The sequence below is a fragment of the Rhagoletis pomonella genome, unplaced genomic scaffold (assembly GCF_013731165.1).
Source record: "Rhagoletis pomonella isolate Grant_MI unplaced genomic scaffold, Rhpom_1.0 Rhpom_scaffold_00005, whole genome shotgun sequence".
Lineage (NCBI taxonomy): Eukaryota > Metazoa > Arthropoda > Insecta > Diptera > Tephritidae > Rhagoletis > Rhagoletis pomonella.
This window is the reverse complement of record NW_023458559.1, coordinates 53,384,835-53,410,315: the sequence shown is the minus strand read 5'-3', so window position 1 is coordinate 53,410,315 and position 25,481 is coordinate 53,384,835. Positions and strand designations below refer to the sequence as shown.

At 34.6% G+C, this 25,481-nt stretch overlaps 2 protein-coding genes across 4 annotated transcripts in view; both read right to left on the bottom strand.

Annotated features, from left to right (window-relative positions):
• Window positions 1–25,481, bottom strand: part of LOC118739217 (long-chain-fatty-acid--CoA ligase 5-like) — a 431,825-nt gene that overhangs the window by 188,054 nt on the left and 218,290 nt on the right. The gene's annotated exons all lie outside the window — the stretch shown is intronic.
• On the bottom strand, window positions 1,790–23,694 carry LOC118739220 (cationic amino acid transporter 2-like). 3 transcript variants are annotated; one of them, XM_036470411.1, is made up of 5 exons: window positions 23,414–23,694; window positions 10,413–10,780; window positions 3,325–3,585; window positions 2,464–3,249; window positions 1,790–2,390 (listed from the first exon to the last, which is right to left on the bottom strand). In XM_036470411.1, the coding sequence occupies exons 1-5, from the start codon at window positions 23,437–23,439 to the stop codon at window positions 1,954–1,956; spliced, it is 1,878 nt and encodes a 625-aa protein (XP_036326304.1). In that variant the 5' UTR covers window positions 23,440–23,694; the 3' UTR covers window positions 1,790–1,953. The 3 variants fall into 3 exon arrangements, with proteins under 3 accessions (XP_036326304.1, XP_036326305.1, XP_036326307.1); XM_036470412.1 differs by lacking the exon at window positions 23,414–23,694 and adding an exon at window positions 12,918–13,056; XM_036470414.1 differs by lacking the exon at window positions 23,414–23,694 and adding an exon at window positions 10,912–11,013.

The window sequence follows — 25,481 nt, the reverse complement described above, 5'->3', positions numbered from 1 at the left end:
GTCATTCTGCAAAACCGAGTAACTGACATTTGCTGCCAAAAATTGGATTTGCTCTTAATAGACCTTGGCCCAATCCTTATTCCAATTCGTCCTGAAATATACCAGCCAGAAATTTTGAAATATGAGTGTTTTTACTCTCTAGAAAATAATCTATGCAACCTCACATATGCGGTTTTGCATTTTGTTGATACGCGGTATTGTACTTTAAACGACAATATGTATGTATGTATATGCTAAAACCTTTAAATTGTGTTACCGGGCTACATACCGATCACACACAGTAGGGAAAATCACTTATATCAGTGCTTCACCTTATATGACAGCGTACGGCAGTGCGCGCGAGTGACGAAAGCAGCCACTGTAGCATGCTGAAATAACTCGTGATTTGGAAGTTTTTATCCAGACGTCCAAACGACATGTTTGAGGTATCATTGGAAAGGTCTTGCAGAGTGTGTCCAGAAAATGTATACAAGCGTCATAAACGATTAACCGGATACTTAAAAATTCGGCTAAAGTGTTGCGAAACAAAAAACGTTTTTTTTTGCTTTTGCCGGTTTAGATGGGTATGTGGGTACACCCAACATATTTAGTGTTATTCTATAGGCCAATACCTATCAAACGACCCCTTATATTATTGACTTCCGGCTACTAGTTGGAAAGATATAGAGCTAAATGTGTTGTGGTTCGTGTCTCCACTATGAGATGCTTTGCGTACATAATTTAGATTTAGATAACATTTTAAGCAATTTATTTGAGAAAAATAAAACATTTAGATTATTGTTTGTATTTTCGTCGATTTTAAATTTGCTACCCCAAAATAATTGATATCAAATAAAACACCTCTTTGAGGTAAAATTTTCGAGTGAAGAAAGCTGAACTAGAAACAAAAAGTTTATGATATAAATTTCGTGACGAAAATTATACTCATTTTGTAACTGCCCTGGAAACGTACGGAAAATCTTTTTTTATTTATTCGGAAAAAAGGAAGAAATTATCCTTGCGGATCGCCTCATTTTAATATTCATTAACCTTATCTGAGCGCTTAACTGCAATTAAGCTGTTGGTGGAAATGGGCTATTAGTCTTTTAAGGTAATTTTTTATGAATCTCATTTTATATGCAATGGAAAAATTCCAACTTTGAACTATTTTGTTACAGGAACGATGCTGTTTGCTGTGTTTCTACTTACTAAAACTGCAATTATGATAAGTTTTAAAACTAATTGCTTTTTATTATTTAAATTAAACATTACTTTTGGGCCTTTAAAAAGCATAGAGAATTTGAATGAGTTCGTTATTTTAATAATTTACAACATTTATAAGTCTTCTAAGGTCTTCTAAGACGCCTGAATTAATAAATACTTTATATTTACTTAAATAATGTATAAATACATAACGGCATATAATATAAAAAATTTAAAGATAAGTACCAGTTCATTACGAAATTCCGAGACTCTATCTACATGAGTATAGTAACTATAAACCAAAGCAATATATAACTAACTAAGTACTTATATATAGTATTTTTGTGTGAATGTTAATGAATATTCAAATCCCTCTTAAGTATTTAGTCAAAAAACTGTCGAATGTTTGTACAAAAGATGGGTGTGCAGATAAAAAGGTGGGAGTAGGGTAGACATTCGAACTACGTCTAATTGTTAATGAAGTGTTATGAAGTGTAGAGTACGTAGTGCTTTGGAAATTTTACCAACAATTTTATGTTTTCTGAGGGAGTATGTATTTATCCGGTAAGAGAGTGTATCTTAAAAGTTATTGTGGTTGAACTTATTGTTAGTATTTTAAATACAATAGCAACTGTATTCGTACATTTCGAGCTCCTTTTATGAGATGTTTGTATAAGTCGCGCCTTGTATTTAGTACCTAAAATATTACTTAGTATGCTACGAGAATACTTCGATTCCGAGTAAACTTTTCAATCCATTTTTCCTTAATCCTTAACTTGTATTCTTCATGATGATAAGCGGCACCTCGGTGTAGTCATTAGTCAGAGGTAATCCCGATTCACTGCTCTCCGCCGTTTCGGGAAATACTAGGCGCGTTTCCCGCTTGCGTTGGCGGCTGTGGCGAATACTGTAGCTGAAGTAGATCATCAAGCCAACGGTAATCCATATGCCGAAGCGTACCCAGGTCATTACATCCAGGCGCACCATCAGATAGACGTTGATGAAGATTGACAGGCCCGGCAGCCAAGGCACCAGAGGTACTTTGAATGCCAGCTGGGTGCTGGAATGCGGTTGACGAGAAATAATTAAGAGTATGAGTGGCAGAGGCAAGCCAGTAACAGCTAGTAGGACGATATAGAACGGCGTTATGCTAGCCGGTTCGATTTCCACCTTCTGCAAGAAATGCGAGAATACAAAGCACCAACAAACTGAAAAGAGAAAACAGGCAAAGGAGAGCGTTTAGTTTAAGCGATATTTGCACTTTGTTCGGTCTTAACTCACAGTAAAGCGTTATCATGCATGTCACTAGCCTGCTGCTCTTCTTGTTCGCCAGTGAAGTGTTGTTGGTGTTGAACAATTGCCGCCAAAGCATACAATTTCTTTGCCCATAGTCAACCAGAGGGCGTCCATTTCCTATGGAGCGACCATCCCTGCGATCATCACCGTCATATCGCAGAATGAGGACGCAACTTGCCACCATCGAGTAGGCCAGCAGCGTACCAATTGACATTATGCTCACCAGCTGGCTGAGCTTAAAGATGGCGGCGAGAAGACCAGTCAGCACGCCCGTGAGTAATGTGCCTTTGAAGGGTGTTTTGAAACGTTGATTGATCTCGCCCATGCATTTGAACAGCAGTCCATCCGAAGCCATGGCGAAGACAATACGTGGCAGTGGGAACATGGCACCCATCATACTCGCGCAGAGCCCGCACAGCGCGCCAATGGTAACCAAATACTCAGCAACCCACCAGCCATAACGGCTGAAGACATGCGGTAGCGGCGCCTGTTCGTCCTGCTCGAAATAAGGCAGCATCATGGTAAGCACAGTCGAGACTCCGAAGTAAGCTAGAAAGATCGTTGCGAGCGATGTGACCACAGCAAACGGAATGGATTTTTTGGGATTTTTAGCCTCTTCACCGGCAGTGGCAATACAATCAAAGCCAATGAAACCATAGAAACAGACTGCTGCGCCGCGTATGATGCCCGTTAGACCATATGGACTGAAGCCGCCATTGCCGTAGCCCTCGGGCACTTCTTCTTTGGGTATAGACCAATTGCTGAGTGAAACTATTGAAGAGTAAAGAAAGAAAATTAATTTAGTATGGCGCTATCACTTTGGAGGAGCGCTTTATGCTAGCTTACCTTTGAAGAGTCCAGCGATGATCACAAAGAGCACCACACTCAAATTGAGGAATGTAAAGACATTGTTCAAGCGCGTCGACTCCTTGGCGCCTACAGCTATGGCCAAAGCGAAAAGCACTGTCACGATCAGCGCAAAGAAATCTGGATAGTCGCCAAGACCCTCGATGTTCATGGCAAAATTTCTGCTTAAGTAATCGCGCATTGCATAGTTGAAAAGCTTATCTAGATAGGTGCTGAGACCTTTAACAACACTGGCGCCACCTATATCAAATGTGATGCAATATTAGTTATTAGATACATATACATAGTTAGCATCGAGTGAAAAGGTTATAGGAAATTCGTTTGTATATGCATAAAATGTACGTACATTAGGGCGGGTCAATTTGTATGGGAGATTTTTTCGACTGTGAGCGTATAGAACACGTGCAATTCTAAGCAAGTTTGCCAAATTTCTAAAATAGGTTTCTTAGCAGTTTGCTGTAGTAAGGTAAAGAAGTGCTTAAATTTTGTATTAAAACATGATATAAGGGGTTTTTTGGTATGAGGAATCCATTTCTGACCTTATCTTTTTCATATTTTCTGCGAAACATATTTTCAAACTATTGGCAAACTCCAAATTGATTTTAGACTCATGGTTTCTTCGACAAATATACGCTTATAATTTCGCGTAGAATACTCCTATGCTATACGAGCACAGTAAAAAAAAAAATTAAATTTATTTGTAATTTGTTGAGCCGCTAAAAGTCACACCAAGAGGAATAGAATTCTTCTGCGTTGCACATTTACGCACGCTAGCCAGATCGCATTGGCGAAAACCGCCAAGAAACCTGAACTTACTCAATTGTGCGGGTTACAATTGGCGATGGATGGTCGATATAATTAGGCACGTACATATGTATGTATGTATGATTGTATAAATATTTTCAATTAAGCATAAAAAATAGAAGTAAGCAGATTTGGCTACAGAACGTGTGATATCAATGCGTATATCGATGTTTAACATACAGGAAAATGTTCGCATCTATGTATGTATTCAGATATGTGCAGATATAAAATTAAATTGAAAAATGCGACATAAATTGCAATCAATTAAGGGTACTACAAAGTCGACTGGGAATCGGAATTCAATTATGAAAAGCATTGAAATTGTGTGTAAAAACTTAGCTATTGGGAGGACTAAGGGATGACTAAGGGAACAAGTTCTAAAAGTGTTCTCCATTACTATATGTATACCGAAGTACTCGTATATATATAAGTATGTAAGCATGTGAAAGGTATGCATGACAACATACTTTTAATTTTCAAAAAATAATATTTAATTGCAACCAGTGTTGCCAGTTTAGCTATATTTAGCTACTATTTTCGACATTTAGCTTAGAAATACATCTAGTAATTAGCTTTTTTTAAATCGAGTTAGCTATATTAGTAAAATTTTTTATAATTTCACCATTTTTACACAGAATTTTATCATTTTGAATTGATTAGTTATTTTGAAGTATATAAAAAATTGGCATTTTTTACTGTGGTTATCAAACTATACAAAAATTGGGAGTAGATAGGGCATACCTAATACATTTTTCTTCTATCGATTATTAGTATTTAATTGAATCGCTGGTTTCATCTTTAATAATCAACCGCTTAATTTTTATCACAACGTTTTCTGATAAATATTGTAATTCACTAGGTTGTCAAAATGGAAATGTTATACAAACAAACAGGTTTTAAATGAGAATATAGAATGGGCATCTTCAGCTACAACTTTAATAATATGTGATAGTCATAATTATAATTTATTTTACTATTCCAATTCAATGTACATTATTAGAGTGGCAAAAAAAAAATAATTTCTGAGATAGGGTTGGGGGCACCTTCTAAAATTTTTCTTAACGTTTCTAAGTATAAATTTAGAGCATGTTTATCAAATGTTCATATTTTACTCTACATAGAAGTGTATTGTACATATCATCCTCAAACTATTGAATGTGCGATACCTTGCGATACCTTGCATACGGAAATTGGCAAATCATCAAGTTTCGAGTCTTCTTAGAAGCACAGTATACTGGCTTTAACAAAATGTCGAATCGCACAATTATTCCTAATGACAACAACATTTTTTACACCCCACGAAAAAACTGTCAACAACTGGCAACACTAGTTGCAACACCTGTTGGGCCTTTAACACACTTATTACCCTTACAGTATTGCCTTAGGCACTTACATGCAATGGTGATATCGATAACGATATTGATGCTAACAAAAATTTGTTAATAAATATAAAAATATTAAAATATTAGTATGCCGATAATGATATCGGTGACAATATCGGTAACAATATCGATATATATAACTATATCGGCAACGGTAGCATTGTCGATATTGATAAACATATCGGCAACGATAACAATTCCTATAAAATAGTTGACAACCGTAATACGATAAGGACAACGACTTAAATATCGCTAACAATATGAACAAAAAAGATACGTTGATAGAAAATTCTAATCTAGTCCTTTAAAACATAGATGCATATGTACTAGGTATGTTTCGAATGTCATACTTTTCACATTAGCGAATGCGAATTTTCGGAATGCGAATGTGCGAATGGAATGGAATAACATTTACCCCTATGCTGTAATCCGTCGTAGATTTGATTTTGCTACGAATCGTAAAATTGGTATGCTGAAATCCGCGTTGTCGTATCGCAATTTCGAAATTCGGAGGCCATCTTCGAAATTCGTAATGTTGGTATGCCTGAATCCAACGTAGCTGTCATTTTTATGTAGTTGTTGGAAATTGTTTTAAAATATCAATAAAAAAGTGTGTAAACGCAAAAATATGTAAGTTAAAGTGTATATAGAAAAAAATTGGATTAATATTAAATATTTCCAACATATCAGGTCGAAGATCACAACAAAGCGGTCGCAATGCGAAAAAATGGTGGAATGCATGAGCGAAAGGCCGGACATTGCTCGAGGCATTGCAAAATGTTTAAAGTTTTTGTCAATGTTTTTGAGAACGTGGATTGCGCCAACCCCGCATCAAAATCTTTCCCCAACACCATGTTGGTAGCTTCCTTCAGCGAAAAACCTCGAAACTGCCATCAATCTACCGATAATGATTTTACACTTCGCCCAAGCTCTCCCTTCATAATTATTAAAATGATTTTAAATGCGTATTTGTTGATGCGGAAATTTTTCACAAGCTAAATGGATCAGAACTACTAGCAATCTCCTTTGTATATTATTGCAACTGTTAGCTGCAGCATGTTCTTCCTCCTGAGACAAAAGTGCTCCGGCCACTGATTCCTAGGGACACGATATCGAACGGAAAGTATCGATATGGTGCTCATTTAAAGTATCGCTGTAAAAATATCGGGTACCCATTAATATCGGAATAAAAATACTCGATATCCCAAATATCGATGCCAAAATCCAAAAAAATTTCTCAACATTGGTGTCGTATGTAGTCCGCTGTGGTGTAGTGACTGGAAGTGTGCAAACCTCCTAGTGTATTTCTGCCAAGAAAAACAGCTTCTCATAAAAAAATACAATCGCCGTTTAGAGTCGGCGTAAAACAGTAGGGACCCCCTTTATGGAACAACACCAAGGCCACGCGACAAATCGGAGGATAAGCTCCGCCAAACACTAACATATTGTGTAAACGCCAATCTATTATTATTTTTACACGTAGAGATGTTGGCTTATAACACCGAGGCCGTGGGTTCAAATCCCGCTACATGCAATCTAAACTATAGTACAAATTTCTCTTCTTTAAAGCCCAATTTATATCGGGAAGAATTGTCAGTCACATGCAGCCTCATCACGTAAGTCCTAAATTAGGCTAAATTGTACGACTGCATTGTCTACTGTCGTGCCGAAATAAGTAAACGACGAAAAGCGTCGAAAACTATACAGTGCTGCCAAGTTTTTCCGTTTTAATACACTAGTCGAGTGGAAATTTTAGGCAATGACGTGAAATTATCGATATCATTCGACCCTCGAAAAACGACTTGCATTCTACACGACTCTCGCAATGAGAGTGATTATCTTATTAATTTGAGTTTTAGACATTCGATACGATACTAGGGTTCTGGTACTCGATTCCAAAAGATATCGCTTTAAAACTATCGAGTAAAAAATATCGGTATGGAATGCCAAAAGTATCGATATGGTATCGTATCGTATCGAAATTCGTGTCCCTACTGATTCCATTGTATTCTACTTAATTAAGGAAAATTCTTTTCAAATGACGACTAAAAAAATTTTTCTAGTATCACTATTCACTTGCGATTATATTTATTTTCATTTGTTTCTATCAAATCAGCTGATTAAGAATTTGGAATTTCGCGCTTTTAGCTGGCAGTGCCGCAGATAGTTACGATCGGATTACAGCATACCAATTTTCGATTTTTCGGAACGGAACTACGAATTCGTAACTACGAGGATACGGATTACAGCATACGGGTGATTAAAAATAAATTATTAGAACATTGAATGAGAGCTTAACCTATACAGTGTTTCAATCTAGTAGTCAAAATTCAAAAGGGGCATATTATATTTCAAAAAAAGTAATTTTTCTGCCTTTTCTCCGGCCGGATGCACTGAACAATTGCTCACTTGGAACGCTGGCGGGTGGAGCAGTCAAATATTTGCGGGCCAGATCTGTCAAATTTACGTATTTTAGTTCAGTTTTCCACCAATCGAGAGGACTTTCACCGAGAAGAGCTCGTTTTTCTTTAAGATATGCCTTCAATTGAGCTTTAATTTCACATTTTTTATAGTCTCCAGATTCTACATCCGAACCTTCGCTTTTGCTGGAGGAATCTAAAATTATTTCTAGGTTGCTTATAAGACTTTTAGCAGAACTTATTGAAGGTCCATCAATATTGCTTGATATACTACTTAACCGTTTAGCGCCTGAAGCTAAAAGCCGGTTATTGTCCGCACCATGGTTAGACAGACTACAACCCGATTCTGCGCACTTGATAAATACAATTTTTTTATAATTTGTCAATTTTGTATTATTTATCAAGAATTGAAAATCTAATATTACATTTACATTGAGCCCAAATGCGTCATTTGGGCGAGAAGTCTGAAATGCGAAGCCAAATCAGACATTTCTCCATACAAATTCGTATTTCCAAAATAACGCATTTCAACGCATTTAATCAAAATGATGAAGCAAATGCGTTCCGATTGCTGAACTTTTTTATTGAACACACTCAAAAACAAAAGCTCTCCAAAAGCATTGGTTTGTTTTTGACATTTTGAAATTTAAAAATCAAAACAAAGTTAACGTAATAAATAAATCTTTGATATTTATGTATAAAAATTGTTAATTTACGCATAAATTCGTACATTTTTAGTTAAACCAAAGAATATTTGCCTCTTTTGTGTCCAAAACGTGTTAAAAATATAAGGCATGCAGTGTTTGTTTACATTCATCTTGTTTTTCTATTCCGTTTTCAATTGATGAGAAGTCAAACGAAATGCGAATCAAGCCATCAAATGACTGATTTCAAATCACGCATTTGGGCTCAATGTAAATGTAAAATAACACAGAAATCAAAAGCTCTTTTCTTGACAAATTATCAAGATTGAAAATGCTATTGACAAATGTTTACAAATTGAAATTTCATATGAAAGTTATAAATTTTGTTTATTAAAAAAATTGTTTCTTTCAGTTAAATACTGCATGTGCTAGCATTTGAACCTGCGACACACAGAATTTATAGCCGACATCTATACCTGGTCGGCTATGGCAGTCAAAACCTTTGCTGCTTTTAAATTCATACCAAGGCGAATTTATATAAGGTGGTGTTGTTTCATCAGCTGTGAGTAGCGTTTGATTGTCAAAATTTTGTTTTTCTTTAGCGAGTGAGTGAAAACGTGAGTGTTTGTATTTTCTGTCGCCCTTTTTCATTCGAGGAAGAATAGCTGAAATTTGACAATGGCCCGCTAAAAGCAAAAACAAAATACAAGAAAGAATTGTTGTATTTGTTGAATCGATACCACCTTATATGTATTCGCCTTGATTCATACTTTTCATATGTGACAATGAAATTAGTTCCCCTCTTGTGGAAATCCTAGAGATTTTTATTTTATAAGTATTGACACAGAATGCGATGGGAGCTTTTACTTGAAAAAAAAAATCTTGATAAAACTTTACAAATAATTTATGAAGAGAATACAAAATTGTGCGGTTAGAGCCATTTCAACAATTTTAGGTTGGACTCTTTGCTCATGTACACAATCGCATTCGCAAACCATTCGTATCATTTGATGGGAATGCGAATGTCGATTGCGTGTGTCTGAAATGATGCGAATTATTCGCATAACGAATGCGAATGCAAATATTCGCAACATCCCTGATATGTACGTAGGTACCGGTTTCGAATCAGAATGCTGCGCCTATTCCCAAATTTTTGAACATGAAACAATAAGTTTGAATACAGGTGCAATCAAATTTATGTACATATTTATGTATACAACTTTAAAAAAATTTGTATTAAGTAATCTTTTTTTTTTATTTTCGTTTTCTGGTTGCACCATGCTCGTTGCGAGCCTACGCGACACGCCGCATGAAAGCAAAAGCACCCGTGGCAGGAGCGAAAAAATTAATAACTAGTGACTCCGTGCAAGTTTCCGTGTTTTTTTTTTCTTTTAAATAATGTATTATAGAATAAGGATTGATATTCAATGTGAACGATTAAGAAATCTGATCGAGAAGTAGTAAATATTTCCATTTGTTTATAAAATTTTTTTATAAAAATTAAAAACTTTATACAAAATGATGATTTTTTGAGAAATTTAAACAATCAGGCTAAAGTGAAAAAAATCAGCAAGCTACATTCTATGAATCAGTGGATAATAAATAATTACTGCATTCATAAAAAAAGTTATTAACAATAACTCTTGTAAAACTTCGAATTTTGCAAAATTGCTCACATTAAATTGCTTTTATGGTTGTAAACCGAATAAAGTGATTTGTGATAAAAAATCTTGACCGTGCAATTTTGGGTTTTTCGCTCATATCTACATACTATATTACAAGAAGCATTAAAAATACATTTCCATATCGATACTCACCAATTGCATATTCTAATATCAGATTCCAGCCAATAATGAAGGCCATAAATTCACCAATGGTCACATAACTGTAAATGTATGCTGAACCGGCTTTTGGCACGCGTGCGCCGAACTCAGCATAACAGAGACCGGCGAATATCGAAGCAATCGCTGCGATTAAGAAACTTATGACTACAGCAGGACCAGCATATACCTTGGAGACCTCACCGGCCAGCACATAAACGCCGACACCCAATGTTGAGCCAATGCCAAGCGCTGTCAAATCAAAGGCGGATAAGACCTTGGCCAATTTTGATTCGGTTGTATCCTCCATGGGTTTGCGGCGAGTGAGTACATGATATGCACCGGATATGCTAAGTGACGGCATTCTGCAGGGGAAAGATGAAGAAAGGCAGAAGGGTGAGTATAAATATGAATTAGTTTCTTAGTATTAAGTAAATAATTTGTAAGTGAGTAATTCAAAGTAAAATATTTTGATGTGTAAACATATTATATTTACTGGTAGGTACGCGTAGTGTGTCGTTTATAAGCGATAGGGCACGGTTTTGCGGTGCTGGTTTGTTAGGTGTAAAAATTATGTAAATACAAATGCTAAAAAATAAGAGCTGTGGAGGATTATGTAATATTTTGGATTGTAAGTAGTTGTAAAAATAGTAAATTTTCTGTAAGTGGTTTGTGCTTTAAATTCTTATGGTTACAGGGTTACAGTGGATAGCTTTTACTTCACTTTTAGCAGCAGAAAACAACTTCAACTCATAGAGAAAAGCCCTGTAGTTGACATAGCTAACTATTTTTCAACACCAAACACCATTAACATATTTTTAATCGCATTATTTTCTAGAAATGAAAATTATAATATGTATTGTTGGTTTTCTCATACGTATGTAAGTATGTGCATATCTAGTTGGTGAAAATGAGCATTTTAGCACGTTCTGATGTAAGTGTGAAATTGGAGACATTCGCGAGCAGTGTTGTATAGTGTATATGAAATTACCATAAATACTAGATATGAATATTAGTTATGTAAATGCATGTATGCGTATGTAAGAGCTATTAGAGCGAATGTTGTGATTCGCCTATGTACATATGTATATCGATTCCAAAAAAAAAAAAAATAAATTTAAGAGATGAGATATGTACATATGTATGTTCATTGGGGCGGTAAATTTTCCAATTTGCCAAATTGCGAAGAAAGGCTTCCTAGTATTTTGCTGTAGTGTCGTTTTGTATAAAAACATGAGAAACAAGAGTTTTATGGTATGAGGAATCCATTTCTGCACTTATCTTTTTCTTAAAATATCCCCCAGAGGGCGAAACAGTGAAAATTCACATTTTCTTCGAAACCTATTTTCGCAATTTGGCAAACTCCAAATTGATTTTAGACCCATGGGTTCTTCGGGAAATTTACTTAGAATTACACGTACAATCCTCCTATGCTATACGCGCATAGTAAAAAAAAAAATTGACCAGCCCTAATGTACATACTATATGTAAAAGATATTTAATATAAACATTTTTATATATGCACTTAATACTTTTTAGGCGGCTATTGCTTTTACATTTCTACAAATACGAACAACCTTTTAACCGCAATTATAAAATGGGCACGAATGATGATCACAAGACGTTAAATAAATTTCTAAAACAACACAAACAGCAATAAACTTTGCGCCATTCTCCAATTAACACTTTTAATAAAAGTTTCGCTAGAAAGGTGAGATTATTAATTTCAAATGGATATTTATAAAATTTCGTCGTCACAAATGTATGTATATGTATGTGGGTTCGAGTTTCGTAGTGAAATTATATTCTTTATTTTTCGATTTTATTTATATCTTCATAAACGTTATTCGAGGTGCTATAAAATGAGTCAATTTGGGAAGCTAAAAAAACTTGTGGAGAAAGATTGATTGTAAAACTTCGCTGAATTGGTGAATTATATCTTGTAATCAAAAACCAAAACTACAGCTTTCAATATGACAACGAAATGTGGAAAAGTAAGCTACTTACAAGCTGTCGGCATAGCTGCGGAAAAAATGCAACTCTTTTTTACACTAATGACCTTCGAAGAAGTACTCAGGGCCGCTACTTCCGTAAAGATTAATAATTTTTGACTTTTTACGTACTTATGAATATACATTTATGTACATATGTATATGTATACATATGTGTAGGCAATGTTTACATATTCAATCCCAGTAAATCTCATTTGCGATTTTGGTTTACAAAATTCATAGTTTTGGGCTTTGAGTCACAGACAGTTCCGTAGTGCCGCTTTGAAATAGTTTTTAAAGATAATTCTGACGCGGCTCTTATTAGTCGGCATAAATCATTAGGCGCATAAAGCATTAGGCGCTAAAGTAAATGAAGTAAATGATTGTGAAAGTTCCATTTTAAAATAGTTAATGATTTCTTGTAATAAAAAGTTTTTTGTTTTGCGCCATGTTTCGGCACTAATTCACATTCAAAACACTGTTGTATATCACATTAAGCGCCACTGCCTACCTTTTGGCCGCTAAACGAAAAAGCAAACTTATTCTTCTCCACTAGTTTTTTTCGCTTTTATCTTGCTTTTTCCTTTTTTTTTTGCACCACCTACACACCTCAACACCACGCCAAGTATAAACCGCTACTGTTTGCACTTCAGCTTTGAGCGTTGCTTAAATAGTACGAACAATCGGCGCGCGCATTCTTCAAATCCCGAAGCAAAAATTTTTCTTACACTTTTTTTGATGAATGTCAATGAATGAAAATTCGAGTGCGGGTATGGAAGCTTCACTTTTGAGCGTCTTTGAAAAATTGACCGCGATCTGTTCGCAGCTGCCGTTCATTGTACATATGTATGTATGTAGTATGTAGCACGCGCTTGTAAAATGCTTAAAACTTAAAATGTTGGCGCGTAAAATTTTAAAGCTGCAATCGTATCGAAAGCTTACATATGTATGAAAGCTTTTAGTTGTATGTTAGTAATTAGTAGAGAAATATACATATAAACAAAATTAGGGTAAAGCAATTCGCTAAAGGGGTTGAAAATTTTTAGATTCTGATTGTTTTTACTGACTGGAAATAGTTGGAGGGATGCTGATACAATTTTACTGTGTTCAAGTTTTTTCTATTGCATGCATTCCATGCAAAAATCGTTGTACAATACGATCTATTTGTGCCATATTAGAGTACATACAAAATACTTATCTGTAACGCCTCTAAACCAGCTTATTGTTGTCCATCATTGCTGGTATCGTAATCCCTACTCGATGTTTATTGGGTTGTGTTGCCGAGAGGTAGGCACTCCATGGAGTTAATCCCTTGGGATAGTTTTGTGCTACTCTGATGATATGCAGAGCTGAAGTAGTATATGGTCCTCCCCTAGGACATTTGCAATGTTAATTTGACTACATTTTCTATATGCATTTCGGTTAATTTTGGTGTATGTACTCCATGGAGTTGACCTAAATCGCTTTGGGATAATGCGTCTACTGTAAACACAGGTACAGCTTCCATTGGCATCTGGGCAGAAGAAAGAGGAAGAGTTTACTCCAGTAAGCAATAACATGACGTTGACAGCTGACCAGTGTGACCACTTTGTGAGTAATTCCTCAAAACGTGAGGAATTTTGGGCGCGCTTGAGTATTTTTTGAGGATTTTTACTTTGAGGAATTTTCTCTATATATTTGCAGATAACAAATGCAAGCATGTTTTACACAACGGAGTTGTTAAATCGCTCTGCAATTTTTTTAACAAAAAGCTTTCCGAAGTTTTATAAAGAGCGAACTACACCACACAAGCGGCTTGCCAAGCATTCTTCAAACCTACTTTTCCCATTTCGCCATACACCATGCAAACTTGACTCGTTCAAGCAAAGAATTTTAGTTTTCTTCCGGTTCACAATGTAAAAGAGTTTGGTTTTCTTCGATTTTTCTCTCTTGCCTCCTCATTCGGTGAAAATTCCGTTGCGAATGAGGCGCTTTTACCATACACAACGTAAGCGGTTTGATCAAACGTCAACGTAACGACCAGAAAATCAAAAAATTTATCTGCATTACTAATATAGCCCTTTTCTAATGCTTCAGTCGAATGTATATTTAGTAGCTTAAAAATGCGTAGGACTGACTTGAGGACCAGATTGAGCACTGATATAGTTGCAGCAATCTTCTATACATATAATAAAATTGTAACAGGTCGATGTCTGTACATTATAGATATTAAAAAAAAACCAATGTGGGGGGGGGCGTCTTTATTAGAGCACCAGAAGCCAAATCAACAATTTTTAGAATGTTTGTCTGTCTGTCTGTCCGTATGTTTCCACGCGCATCACTCGAAAACGAATGCATGGATTTGAATGCAGTTTCCACCGATGTATTGCTAGAGATCTAACTTAAAATATAGAAGGAAAAAAAGTAGAGAGTTGCCACCTGTTTGAAAATTGCAGTTTAAGTAAATTGATAAGAAAAAGTGTATATAGCAATAAGGGAGTCAAAAGAAAGAGGCTTAAAAAGGCTTATAGCCAAAAATATTTTTTTAGAGTTGCCACCTGTTTGAAAATTTGAATCAAATTTAATTTATAAGATAAATTGAATATTGCAATATGGGTATTAAACTGAAGAGATTTAGGAAATTTTACTGCCAAAAATATTTTTCGGGAGGGTTGCCACCTGTTTGAAAAATTGTATTCATTTAAATTTGTAAATTAAATGAAATTTTGCAATACGGACATTAACCTAAAGAGGATTATGAAGCTTACTTTTGAAAATATTTCTGAAGCGTGCTGCCACTTATTTGAAAACTTTAATTTAGTTAAATTTATAAGATAAGCTAAATGTTGCCATATGGGTATCAAACGAAACTATGTGAGAATAATACAATTGCAACAGGCAGATATCTGTACATAATACATCAACAGAAGCCAAATCTAAGTTTTTTATAATTTTGGTCTGTCTGTCTGTATGTTTGTAAGCGCATCATACATATTGCTAGAGCTCTAATTGAAAATATAGAATCAATTTTTTTTTGTTTTACTTTATCGACGATCATTATTCCTAGGTATTTGAATGTATTAACTTTTTCCAGTGCGTCTTTGTTTGTATTTAGTGTTAGCAACGGACTGTTCTCTAAATTTGGTCTTGATATAACCACAAACTTACATTTTATTGACATTCAATTAAGTGTGTTCAAGCATAACCTATCGCACTTTTTTGGAACTTCTGTGTGGAAGGTTTTTCACAAAAAAAAATTAAAAACTTTAATTACGAACTGATAGCAACAAAACAAAAAAACCTTAAAAACTTTTTTTGTTGCTGCCAAAAAATTAAGAAATCTGAGACGTCACGCTTTACAATTTCATACAGTTCTCTGTACAATGTATTTCACTAAACTACTAAACGGCTGCACCGATTTTGCTCATATTTGGAATATATGCCAGCACCTTGAAAATAAATATTCCGACCAAAAATTTACTCGGTATGTAGCTCGGGTTATTCCTAAAATTCTTATACAGACTAAAATGTAAAAAAACCAATATATCTCCAAAACCAATTACGATGGGGAACTGAAACTTAGCACTGATGCATATATTGCAAATGCAATGGTAAAGGGGTGCCACGTTCCATACAAACTGAACTTCTCATATAGCTTATCTCTGGAACCGCTTACGCTAACGTCCTGAAATTCGCCACAGCTACATACATATGTTATCAATACCGGACTAAACTCAAAAACCACAGAATAGAGTTCTCATTTAGCCTTATGAAGTATTAGGTTAGCTGATGAAATTAAGCAAGAACGAATTAAATAAAACGAAACTTAAAACTAAACAATAATATTGATCGCGTAACATTATAGATTATGAAATTAAAATTTGAAAACAAATTGATAATAATTGTTAAAAAATGAGGGAAAGCGTAGAGTAGTTATAGAGAGTAAAAATATATATAAAAATAAACCTCATCGCGACATTTTTAGCATCAAACTGTGAGCACTCCTTTCTAGCAGTCATCTCAAAATCGTCGCAAAACTTTACTAGTGTTGTCAGACGTTTCTTCTTTGCGCCCATTTTTTATGTCGCCTTACGATGACCAATTGCTAATAGTTGTTTTTTCTTTTCCTTGATTTGTTTGTTTTCATCAGCTATTGCGCTAACATCAAATGCAAACACGTAAACCGTCCCCAATAAACTAAAAAAATTTAATTGGTATTGCCTTAATGCAACCCTGCCGCGAGGTCGCAAAATGTAGACACGTAAAAAACATACCTTTGAGTGCGACAAAATGTAGACGGCATCGTTTTCTAAGTTTGTATGGGAAGCAACAACACCACAGATTTTACGGTTAGAAAACGTCTTAAAATGTAGACGTCTACATTTCAAGACACTATTTGGAACGAACTGCGAACACCCCAATCATAAAGCTTTGCGCACTGGCGTTATTTAGCCCAACTTAAAATATAGGATATCCCTTATCTCGATTAGACAAGGGGGCGTGTCACCTCCCAAACAAATGGGTTTTTTTCATACAGCATATCTCTGAAAGTACTGAAACTTGGTATGGAGATTTTTAAAACCAATGTGCGTTATTAGACAAGGGGGCGTGACAGCTCCCATATAATCTAAATTTAAAGAATGAAATTCAACTTGAATTAAATGAATTAGGTAATTGAAATATGTTATCACAATGTGAGTGCCAGACAAAAATAGGTTTGAGAAAATTGTAGTTCGAAAATATTGTGAAGAGGGCTGCCACTTGTTTGAAAAGTGGAATTTAATTAAATTATACAGAAGTTATATAAAATATTAAAACAGAAAAGTATTAACGGATATTTTTTTTTAACATTTAAAATATCTTATAAGATTTTGAAGAGGGTTGCCACCTGCTAAGATATTGCATTCAATTTAAATTATTTATTAACTTAAATTAACTATTAAGCTATGTTCACATAACAGCATAAATTACTTGGTTTCGATCAAATTACTTCACATACATCAATTACGTTCAGACTTTCTTTCATAATATTTGTAGATATTTAATTAGCACGATTCTGAACAGAAACTCTCCGGGAGTTTTCTCTCTTCTTCCTTTCCTCCTATCATGAATAAAAATTTCTCGAGGATTTTTTATATTAAATGGCGGAGATGAGCTCTCAAAAAAGTGTCAAACAGCTTTTCGAAGTTCGAATTTCCTCCTCCCAAGTTTTCGGGGAAAATGCTACCCCCCGGGAGTATTAAGAATTGGCCTGCATATTTTAATTATTATTTTTTTTAAATAAGTTCGAGTGCTTACATATCGATGGTTCTCTGCCATAACGGCACAACTCAAAATTCCAAAACTCTCTTTTTGTTTTGGTGATTCACGGACATTGAAAAACACTTTTCCTCCCAAATAGGAGAATTAATTTTATCTCAAAATATGGATCATTAACACCGCGTTCACGTTGAAACTCTAAATGATATTGAACATGCAAAATGTGGAAATAAGCAATTCGCGTCCAATTAATTGTACCCTTTACAAAGCTTCGAAAATCTTAAAATTCAAATCAAAGGTATGCGTGTAGTATATATGTAGCACTTTTAGGGATTAACTATGTTAGTTCCTAGGCGAATTCATATAAGGTGGTGTTACCAGAACATCTGAGATTTTCGCAGCGGTGTTCTGAACGTCAAAATTATGTGTTTGTTATACACAACCCTGTATTCATTCACTTTGTTTTGTTCTTTATCTGCTGATTTTTGCAAATAGTTGAAAATTGATCCACCTTTTTATGGAAATAAAATTAGTAGTGCCTTGGTTTACGCACCTAACTAAATGAAAAGAATTTCATTTCGGGGACGGAAGTTTAAACGCCCAAAACCCCTACCTGCGTTCGCCCCTGTACTTGATTTCAAAAACAAAAAATGGTTGCATACCTTTAGGCATTTTTTTTAATTTCATCAACACTGGGGGCTAAAATAAATGAAAAACCCTTTTTTTTCTTCATTTGATTCTTGATTTATGACAAATTATCTGATTTCTATTTAATTTATTGACAGATTTTACAACGCGAATTCGCTTGATTTAAGCATGATTTGCTTATAAATTACAAATGAGCAGTAAATTACGATAATGTGAATATGGTTATTAGGAGGGTTGCCAACTGCTAAAAAAAATTAAATTCAACTTGAATTAAAGAAATTAGGTAATTTAAATGCTATGTATCACAATCAGGGTTTGAAATGCTTAAGCAATATTAGCAAAAGCAACGAAAATATGCTAATGCTGTGCTTCTGAAGTTGCCTTGCTTCAAAAGCAATCTTCATGCCTTTGCTTTGGCTTAGAAAAAAATTTACAGCCACAGCAGCAGCACGAGAAGAGCTAAGAAGCAAACGATTGTTTACTTTCCGGCACAAATGCGATGCTTACCAGCAAGGCATTTTGCTGATGCTTGCTTAATGAAAAGTACGGAAACAGAAGCAAAAGAAATTGATCGACTTTCGTAGTTTCGTAGTCAGTTGCTTCTGCTGTCATATTTGAAAACGAAGACGAATGGCCACCACGGTTGCCACATTTGGTCACTTGTGACCAAAATAGATAACTTTTTGAGTGCTTGGTAACTTGGCAACTTTTTTTTTATATTGGTAACTTTAGGTAAGTGTATAAAGTCAGACTAAAAAAGTTGGATTAACTTGATAAATTGAACTGTGGTTGTGTATAGCGGTGACAACACTACTAGAAACAATTGCGTTGATCAGCCAACAAAGCGCTCAGCAAAAATAACTGACCACATAAAATAAAAAAAAAATTAAATTATCGCTGGGCAGTCTACTCGATAATTTATCACATTCAATATTCATTGATAGATCTTTAATCCATATATAGAGGATATGCAAAAAGGAGGTTTCAACAGCAGTTTGTGCGGTGTATTTGGGCGCTTTAGCGCTTCGGTATATGCACCTAAGTCGAATTTTTTAATATTTTTTTTGCCTGCGGCTAAGATCCCGCTCGAAACACAATAGCTTAAAGCGCGTTTTTATGAAAAGTATATTTTTAAACGCGTGCGTTGCAAATACATTTATATGTTGTTTTTTGTTTCACAATATTTTTTATATTCTAATTTATACATGCCCGTATACGGAGATTGAATTAAAATGTATTTATATACGTATGTATATACGGTGTAATGAATTTTTTAGTAAAATACCGCAATTTATTTTTTATACATCCTTCTATCCCACAGTATCAAATTTTTTTTATAAATAAGCTCCTCTGGCCCTCATGGCCTCATATGTAAAACGAATTTGTTTAGTTATCTTTTAATAAAACTATTTATATTCCACAATTTTTATTGAGCTTGAGGCCGTTTTAATGAAAAACTTATTGTGGAAAAGCAACAATAATTTGAAAATATGGTAGAAGTGATAGCTATTTCGGAAATCACCACATTTCCTCATCAGACTTCTTTCAGTAGGATTCGAACCGACGATCCCACTGACTCAGCCAGTTGCCTATGAACTGGGCTTAGTTCGCCTTGTAAATTATCGTTGCTTTTTTCCACTTTTTAATTTTTTTTTTGTTATGCCAACACAATCAAGCGCAGCTATTCCGTTGCAATTCACACTTTTTATCAACGGCTGATTAGTAGCTTTTTCCCTATAGAAAGAAATTCGTGTTAAAGGTAAAGGTAAAAATGCCTTAAAAATGCAAAAAAGGTGAGAAATCAGAAATTATGTATTGATTGAGGGACCTATGGTTATCAAGTTTGCCATCAAGATAATTTGGTAGTTGGAAAACCGATAGTAAACTAAATTTACAAAAGAAAAATAATGCGGAAACATTACAGAACATCGTGTTACCGAGTACCAAACTCGGTGTGAAGACCCTTATTATTTTTCTAAATACGTTAGATAGTAACAAAAAAAGTGCAATTTCTTCTCTACTCTCTATGACGGTATTTCAGGAGTATGAACACTGTGTGTCAGATATATAGTTTCCAGGAAAAATATTAACCCATTTCCATTAAACAAAATAATATCCAATAAAGAAGTTATAAAAGAGCCATTTAGGTATTTTACAGGGTGCCAAAAAAATGTTACACTACTGAAATACTCTCATAGTGTGTGTCCGAAATCACTTGGAACAAATTCTAAAATTTTTTGGGATACGGTTTAATGTACATAGGTATGTATCAGACATCTGCAGCGGGTGCATGATTTTCGTGTATACTCGATCATCTAACAAAACCCGCTTTGCATCGTTCTCTGTATACGAGCAGAAGTATTGTTCGTTATCGACTGAGCTCAAGACGAAGATGTTGGCCACAACACCCGATTGCTTTTCATACATACTTGATTGGGTTCGGGTGCTTTGCAGCTCAATATACCCGGGTGTTCGAGTTTCAACCCGAGTGTGCACAAAATTTTCTTGATTGGCTTATGACGTTTTTGTTTCTACAAAAAATGTTGCCTTCTCATCGCGGTGCTCTTAGTTTTTGTGCGTAGAGGGTAAAGAGAAGGTTGAATTTTTCGGTAGTTTGTTTAAGTGTACATTTAACCATTTCTTATATTTTTGCTCATACAAAACGCGGCATCACGACGCCTACATCCATTTAGGTATAAATGTGTGTAGATCGGCAATGCCCAAGCCCTATACACTCGGAGCACATTTATTTTTTGTAAAAGTATTTATGTACCTACATAGTTTTAGGCTGTGTTCTAATATATACACACACAGCTTTCCACGCGAAACTATACGAAATAGATGCAAACACATTTTTGTCTACTTCGCTTCTAATTTTTTCATTGCGTATGCACAAGCACAAAGCAACAACATTTTCGTATGCTTTGTGGGAACATATTGGCGCCAGTTACCTTCAGCGTAAATTTCTTTGTTGTCCTGCATTTTATCGCAATGTTCGGGTGTCCGTTTCATTGTTACACAAATTTTCGGGTTAGCTGCGGGTGTCCGAGTGTGGTGTTCGCTTGTGCTCAATTTATAGCGAGGGTGATCGAACAGACTCGTTCGTAACCAAAGCAGCTGTCGGGTATGCATCTCGATCGAACACATAGTAGCCGAGTGTGGCGTTCGCTTGTGCTTGATTTTTAGTGAGTGTGATCAAAAAGGCTCGATCATACTCAAAGCTGTTCTCTGGTATGTATCTGCAAAATTTGTATGTGCATACATATAAGTAATAACAAAAAATTCAATTACAGAAATCGATAAGCGAGTTCAGTCCATTAACTTATTTGGCAAATAATATACATATAAACATGTACATATGTATGTGAATGTAGGCACCTACATACATATAATATTATCTGTAACTGAAGATAGAGCGTAAATGATAAACAACGTTTTGTTTGTAATTTGTTAAAGTAATATACATACGTAAATTGTACATACATAATTGTAAAAATTTATAAGATATGTGTATACGTATATATGCTCTACGAAAACAAATATTTGCGCACATTTATTCATAATTATTTTACTAAATTAAAAAAAAATACCTACATTTAGTACGTAAATATTAGAGACCGTAACAGTTGTGGCTTTAAATTTGTATCTTAAAGCATGCGAAATACAACGATGGTGCCGGGATACTTCATCTCAAATAGTCTATCCTATCTTGAACGCCGTTTGAAAGACTACCGTAACTCGAGGAACTCTCCTAACTTTGTACTAACTCTGCCCTGTCAGGCAAGCAATCATAACTTGGACGAGCCTATTTTTTATTTCGTATATGTTAAGCTGCTAAGCTATGGAGTCTTAAATATCAACTTTATAAATGCAACAAATTTTCCTCCAAATTTTGATATTTTTAATTAGATTTCAATTAGATTATAATAGCCAGTTTCATGAAAGCAATTGAAGTGAAAAACGATTTTTCCAAAAATTGCTGGTGAAACCGATAGTAAAATAAAATGCGAATTCGCAGTAGTTAGGATTTACCCTTGATTTTTGGCATTTTTTTGTTGAAGGTATTGTGCTCTCTAAATACAAAAAATTGTCGAACCGCTTTTGCGTTGAAAAATTGCCAAAAATCAGCGGTAGGTCCTAACTACTTCAAATTTGCACTTTATGGTACTGAAATTTAACAGGCTATAAAACTGCACACACTGTTTTTTTTTTAGAAAGTCAGATTAAAAAGTTTTAAGCTTTGTTGTAATTTTATGGTATTTTTCCTAATTTTTGTATAAGTTTAAAATTCGGAATTACGTGATTTTTAATAGAGGACGGGCTATACATACATATAAAAAAAATAATAATAAACATTAAATAAACAAAAAATATTATAATCTCGCGACCTTGTTTAGGTTTTCTTAACCGTACCTAGATAAAGCTTACCCCTTTTAATATTAAATTTTTTATTTGTTTTAAAAAGTATTTTTTGCATAGCAGTTACATATGAAAGTCTTATTAGGAGAATGTTCTAGGGCTTATATCTCCACAGTTAAGGGTTAAATAAGACTTGTATTCCGCAGTTTTCACCGTTTTCTTCTATGTGAAAATACTCAAGCCGATTTGCTACAGAAAAAGACTCGGCAACTCTGCAAGGTAAAAAAAACTGCCAACAAGCTATTACCGCTCTCTACCTCTATTTCTCATACATTCTCTTTCCACTCACTTTTCTACCATCTGCCATTAACTCTGCGCTCTTATTTAATACTACGCATGCTGCCCACATGGCACAGCGATCAGCTGTGTTGGACAGGGAATACTAATTAGTTTGCTGTTGTTGTTGGGGAATACGTCATAAAGACTAAATTGAATTTGATGCGTGTGTAAAAATAGCTACTATCGCGGCATTTTGCAGTCGTTCGGTGCACATTTCTGCGAATACTTGTGGGTTGTATGTATGTTTATACAACAACTATGCATGCATGAATGTGAGCATCTGCTATTGGGTACTTGCGAAACAAATGTTAAGATATATGTATGTATATTTCCTTTAACTGCAACGTTGGCAATGTGATATCTAAGCCCTTTCCGTGCCCTTTGTCACCAGGTAACAAAGAGTCGCGATTTTTCTAAACTCACCCGCAACTTTCCAAAAGCTCCTCCATGACTGCGTGTGGACTTTAATATATTAGTAAATATGTATCACTGTAATTTGAACTTTTCCGTTTTGGTTAAATTTCTGGATTTTGCTTTTTTAATTCACAATTTTTTTAAGGCATGGGACTATAAACTGCTATGATTTTATTGATTAAGTAACGAATTGTTCACAAAACACGCGACGACCGGCATTGAATGGAGCGTTCTTCTCATGCTGCGTTTCTACAGTTAGACGGCTGACAAATGAATAACGAATCCATGAGGTGGCTATGAAATGTTGGTTGGTACTCGTATGTTCAGTGTATGGCAAAGGTGGTGTTATGTATATGTACGTACAGTCAGTGTCAGTGACAATCGTACAGTAATTTGTTTTCTGTTTTTGAAAATATTTGGTTTTATTTAAATTTTATTATATATTATAATAATAATTAGTATTATAACATACGATCATTTGTGATATGGAAAAAACGTGTAATACAGCTGAGTACCAAAGAAAAAAATCTAAAAATTCTGCATACAAATTTGATAAAAATTTTACGATTTTTTTAATTGCTACAAAGTTAGAAACTTTGAGTTGTATGGCTTTCGTTGAAGTGTGAAATATATTTTTATTAAAGATCAATAAAATTGAAATAAACAAAATATTTTCAAGAAATGGAAAAAATTGCTGTATGATTTTCATTGCCACTCACTGTATCCATCCAAGAATTACAAACATAATGCGCAGTCGCTATCAATCAAATGGATATATGTACATAAATACATATTCTCTTCGCCTGCTCACCGGTTGCGGGTCGTTGTGAGTTACGAACAGTGTTGCCACTCACTATTTTTTTTTTGTGGCAAAACATGTAGCAAATGTGACTGAAACGTAGCCATCTTTTAAATGCTTGTAATTATAATTAGAGAGTGCCGTTAGGTTAAATTTGTTTTCTTTTTTCAAAAATTCTCCGCAGTTTTTAATGTAGCGCTTTTCAAAATAATTGAAATTTCACAATATATTGACAAGTTTTGGATCAAAATTATGTACAGATATAAAAAACTTTAACAAAGTTTCAGTAGAATTGTTGTGTGCAGTTTTATTTATATCCCATTAAATTTTACTGCAAGGCTGAAGTTGCTCAAAACTTTCGTTAATTTTTGCTGACGGTGCACAGTGGGACGTCCCCATATAAGCTGCGGTCAAAAGTAGTAACCTTACAAATTCGCGGAAATTTCGTTACAATAAAGTTATATTTTGATGAAATTTCCAAGTACTAAGTTTTATGAGCCTTGTGGAAAATTAACAAACACATTTAGTTTATTTCTAAAGCAATTCCAATTTTTTCATTTTAATAATGAAAGAACGAAAACATCAATACCTTCATGCTAAATTATGTGCATGGTATGTATTTGCACTGAAGCTTTTATATATATTAATAGTTGGATAAATGCAAACAGAACTTTTCCGTCGATAAGGGATATCGACCAAGGAAGCGTCTACTTTTGACTGAATGCTGAACCTCGCGAGTGATAAATATTTACACCTTCTTCCGTTTCCATTGTTTATTGCATGCTTTTTAATTTATGTGCATAACAGAAGAATTTTCCTCAGCTATACAATAAAAATTGAACAAATTTTAAAGCAGGTATGTCTATTAAAAGAAAAATAGAAGCTGAAGTCGTAGTTCCTTGTAGTATGGCACTCATACTTCGTATTTATTTTTCCTAATCTATTTCTGTAGATATACATATACAATTTTTTTTCAATGGAGAAAGTACACTTTAACAATTTTGACACGTGCTTAGAATAGGGACAAGCAATTTGAAAGAGTTGAGTAGTTAAAATATTCATTAAAGGTAAAACACAACGTTCGTGAAGTGTTCGTTCCCAATTTTTTATTATAATATTTTTTTTTTTCAAGCAAACAAATTTTTGAAACCATGAAATAGGAACCATTTTAGAGGGTATATAGCATTGTAGCTTTTCATTTTAAATGTAGCACTTTTGCTACAATTGTAGCCAAACGACAACGCTGGCTAAGAGCGCTGAGCGAAGAGCGCGCACATG